Source organism: Bactrocera latifrons, unplaced genomic scaffold, assembly GCF_001853355.1.
Source record: "Bactrocera latifrons isolate USDA-ARS-PBARC rearing strain unplaced genomic scaffold, ASM185335v1 scaffold_73, whole genome shotgun sequence".
In the NCBI taxonomy this organism is placed as follows: Eukaryota; Metazoa; Arthropoda; class Insecta; order Diptera; family Tephritidae; genus Bactrocera; species Bactrocera latifrons.
This window is the reverse complement of record NW_017537412.1, coordinates 418,992-422,491: the sequence shown is the minus strand read 5'-3', so window position 1 is coordinate 422,491 and position 3,500 is coordinate 418,992. Positions and strand designations below refer to the sequence as shown.

General features: G+C 37.5%; 2 protein-coding genes across 3 annotated transcripts in view; one reads left to right on the top strand and one right to left on the bottom strand.

Annotated features, from left to right (window-relative positions):
- The window catches only part of LOC108976128 (protein gone early), a 79,239-nt gene that overhangs the window by 26,860 nt on the left and 48,879 nt on the right, over positions 1 to 3,500 (bottom strand). The gene's annotated exons all lie outside the window — the stretch shown is intronic.
- LOC108976136 lies at positions 1,927 to 2,902 on the top strand. Its single transcript, XM_018945056.1, has 2 exons — positions 1,927 to 2,499; positions 2,647 to 2,902. Exons 1-2 carry the CDS (start codon positions 1,932 to 1,934, stop codon positions 2,847 to 2,849), a joined length of 771 nt encoding a protein of 256 aa, XP_018800601.1. The 5' UTR covers positions 1,927 to 1,931; the 3' UTR covers positions 2,850 to 2,902.

Sequence of the window (3,500 nt, the reverse complement as noted above, 5' to 3'; positions counted from 1 at the left end):
CGAGATATGTACAAAAAACTTAGTAGAGGGCGGGGCCACGCCCACTTTTCCAAAACAATTACGTCCAAATATGTCCCTCCCTAATGCGATCCTTTGTGCCAAATTTCACTTTCATATCTTTATTTATGGCTTAGTTATGATACTTTATAGGTTTTCGGTTTTCGCCATTTTGTGGGCGTGGCAGTGCGCCGATTTTGCCCATCTTCGAACTTAACCTTCTTATGGAGCCAGAAAATACGTGTACCAAGTTTCATGATATCTCAATTTTTACTCAAGTTACAGCTTGCACGGACAGACGAACAGACGGACGGACAGACAGACATGAGGATTTCAACTCTACTCGTCACCCTGATCACTTTGGTATATATAACGCTATATCTGACTCTTTTAGTTTTAGGACTTACAAACAACCGTTATGTCAACAAAACTATAATACTCTCTTTAGCAACTTTGTTTCGAGAGTATAACAACGACGAGTGCGAAGAAAAACGGCAAGGTCATTCCGTCTATACTTTGAAATGTGCGATGACGCCCAGCCTATTTCCTCAGATTTCGAAAGAATGCTTGTTGGGAAGAAATTTGCATCATATGAAGAAGTGATCGCGAAACTAAGCGCTATTTTGAAGCAAAGAATCGTACTTACGCCGAAAAGTTTGAGGGATGTTGATGAGTTGATGAGATACTGAAGGATGTTAAACAAAAAAAAAACAATTTTACCAAAAATAGGTCGGGGACTTTTTAATAGAGCAAAAATTATTTAGACTACTAGGATATGGATATGGATCCAAATCGCCTAGTTTTTTTAGTAACAACCTAGTATTGCAGATTTTATTCTGATAGTTAAAAGGATTCTATGTTTTGATGAATGAACGTCAGCAAAAGTTTGTAACGGTATTAAAAGCATACGAAAGACTAGCTAAGGACCGACAGATACATAGATTTAAATGCAACATGTCTTCAAAATCTGTTCGTCTACATGAAATACAAATTTCAAACAAGCAAAGATATATATCAAAATATGAATTCATCCATCTGTGGCTGTGTAAGATAACAAAAAAAAAAAAACAATTTAACAAAATAAATGTGAGAACTGAATTGCCATTAATTGCCAACCCGTTTAGTACATCACCAACTAATTAATTATTTAGCTGCATTTAGCCGCACAATGGACTGAAGAGTCAAGTCATTTATGGTAAAGTAAAATGATAGATCCAAACAAACTTATGAACATGTGTAAAATGAGAGTGCGAATTTGGAAGGAGCCAGCAAAAGCAGCAAAAACACCAAGCAACTTGCACAACAAGGAAGTACACAACAAAAAAGCCTCAACCCTTATTGATACAATAACAACAATGATGATGTTTAAAACGTTTTGTGCAGCACAACAAGTTGGAATTCGTACGATTTGGCTCATTCACTTGGATTAACTCAATTTTCGTATATGGCAACAAAGAGCAAAGTGTCACACTCTTAATATAAGATCATATGGCAGCAGAAACAATGGTGCTGACAATAACATTAGGCCTAAGAAAAACGAAAAAATACAACAAAAAAACACCAAAAAGTAAATAGGCTTTAATGGACAAATACAGAGACACAAAGTAGCAAATCTGCATATTTTAAATCGGTGCTGTAGAAGCGCACACGATATGCTCATGCTCAATTTATGCAGCAGCCAATGTAAAGGCGAACGAAACGACGACCCCCACTTTGTATATAAACTATGTAGATCAATAGGCCTATATCCAGTGAACCATCTCAGTTCGATATTAAAGCATCAACGCGGTGCGACGCGCCAGATCGAACGAACAAATAAAAATATCGAAACAATTCGAATATTGATAAAATACGAACGCAAACGGTGATACCCAAGTGTTTTGTGAAATATTGAAAAAATTTTATATAAAAAATTAACTTAAATAATTGCAAAAATGCGTCTTCTGATCGTAGCACTCGCACTCTTCGCCGTTAGCGCCATAGCCGTGCCACAATATGGATACGAACCAGCAGGCAGTACCAGTGGATTAACCGCACGCAGCAGCAACGGAGTCCTCGGCGGCAGCGGTGGTGTTGCGTCCGGCATTGGTGGTGGTGCTATTGGTAATGGTAACTCCATTAGCCATGGCAGCGGACGTGGTGGTGATAAATACCTACCACCCGAATCCGAACAACAGGCGCCACTCATCAACAAACAATTCTACACCATTTCGGCACCGGAAGATAATGTCACCAAATCGAAGCATTTGGTTTTGGGCAAACCACAAAAGAATTTCCGTGTGATCTTCATTAAGGCACCCACACCCGATAATGTTAAGTACTCTGCCGAATTCGCGCCACAAGAAGAGAAAACCGTTATCTATGTGTTGCACAAGAAGGGTGAAGATATCGATGCCGCCAACATTGGTACACCAGCACCAACTGTGCCCAGCAAACCAGAGGTATTCTTCATCAAATACAAAACACCCGAGGAGGCACAACAGGCACAGAAGGAAATTCAGGGTAAGTGTTGAGGATCTAAGAGAGCGCGCGCAAAAAATTGTGTCGGACAAAGCTTAAAGGAATTATCACAGCCTATATACCATATATAGCAATATAAGCCGCAAAAGCTCATCTTTAACCAGACTTCCATTGCTTTCTCTCTTCCAGACCAATACGATCAATTGGGCGGCAACAACCAATTCGGTGAAGACACTGCACCCATCACCTCCGTGGTTGGCGCTTTGGACAGCCTTAACCCTGATGGCAGCTACAACTATCGCCAAGTGAACGGCGGCAGTGCCAATTTGGCGGAGCCACAACAGCCACAACAGCCCAGCTCTCAATATTTACCATCTTTCTTGAAAGTTTAATTGGAATTTGATATGAAAATTTACGACCTACTTGGAATTTAGTATTTAGTTAGCAATGTTGATTAATAGTTAAGCGAAATCTGTGACAAGCGTATTCGTTATATGCGCACATTCTTTGTTATATCTGTTTTTATTTTTATTTGTTAAATGTTGTTTTCTTGTTTTAAATAAATTGAAATCGAAATTCATACGAATTGTGTTAGCAACTAAATACATGTTGGGTTTGGGAATATCCCAGAAATATTTGCATATCTCTTTTTCAGATTTCCTAATTAGCTTTGTATTCCCTTTTATGTATGCAATTCTGCCAAATTCAGAACCGTATACAGTTACCACTTTTGTTGAATTCCTTTGGCTGAAGGCCAACAAAATTTTATATTTCTATTGATTATTTATAGCCTAGTTTCCAATTCAGCGCTGCTGTTGGAAATACCCAACACTAAAGTTATACTAAAGGTCAATATCAATATCATGAATGTCACTTTAGTGTGTCAAACAGACATCACTTAAAAAAATTCTGGCAATTTTGATAAAATACAATATTAATAGAAAGTTATAAAAAATTTAAATAATAAAAAGAATATTTAGAAACAATTAAGAACAATAAAAAGTTAAAAAAAAATATTTAAAAAGATTGTAATAAAGAAGTAA

Excerpts from the sequence above, each read along its gene's own strand:
- LOC108976136 (XM_018945056.1), top strand. The coding sequence starts at position 1,932 with ATGCGTCTTCTGATCGTAGCACTCGCACTCTTCGCCGTTAGCGCCATA. Across the intron at positions 2,500-2,646 it reads GGCACAGAAGGAAATTCAGG|ACCAATACGATCAATTGGGC; the intron begins GTAAGTGTTGAG and ends TCTCTCTTCCAG.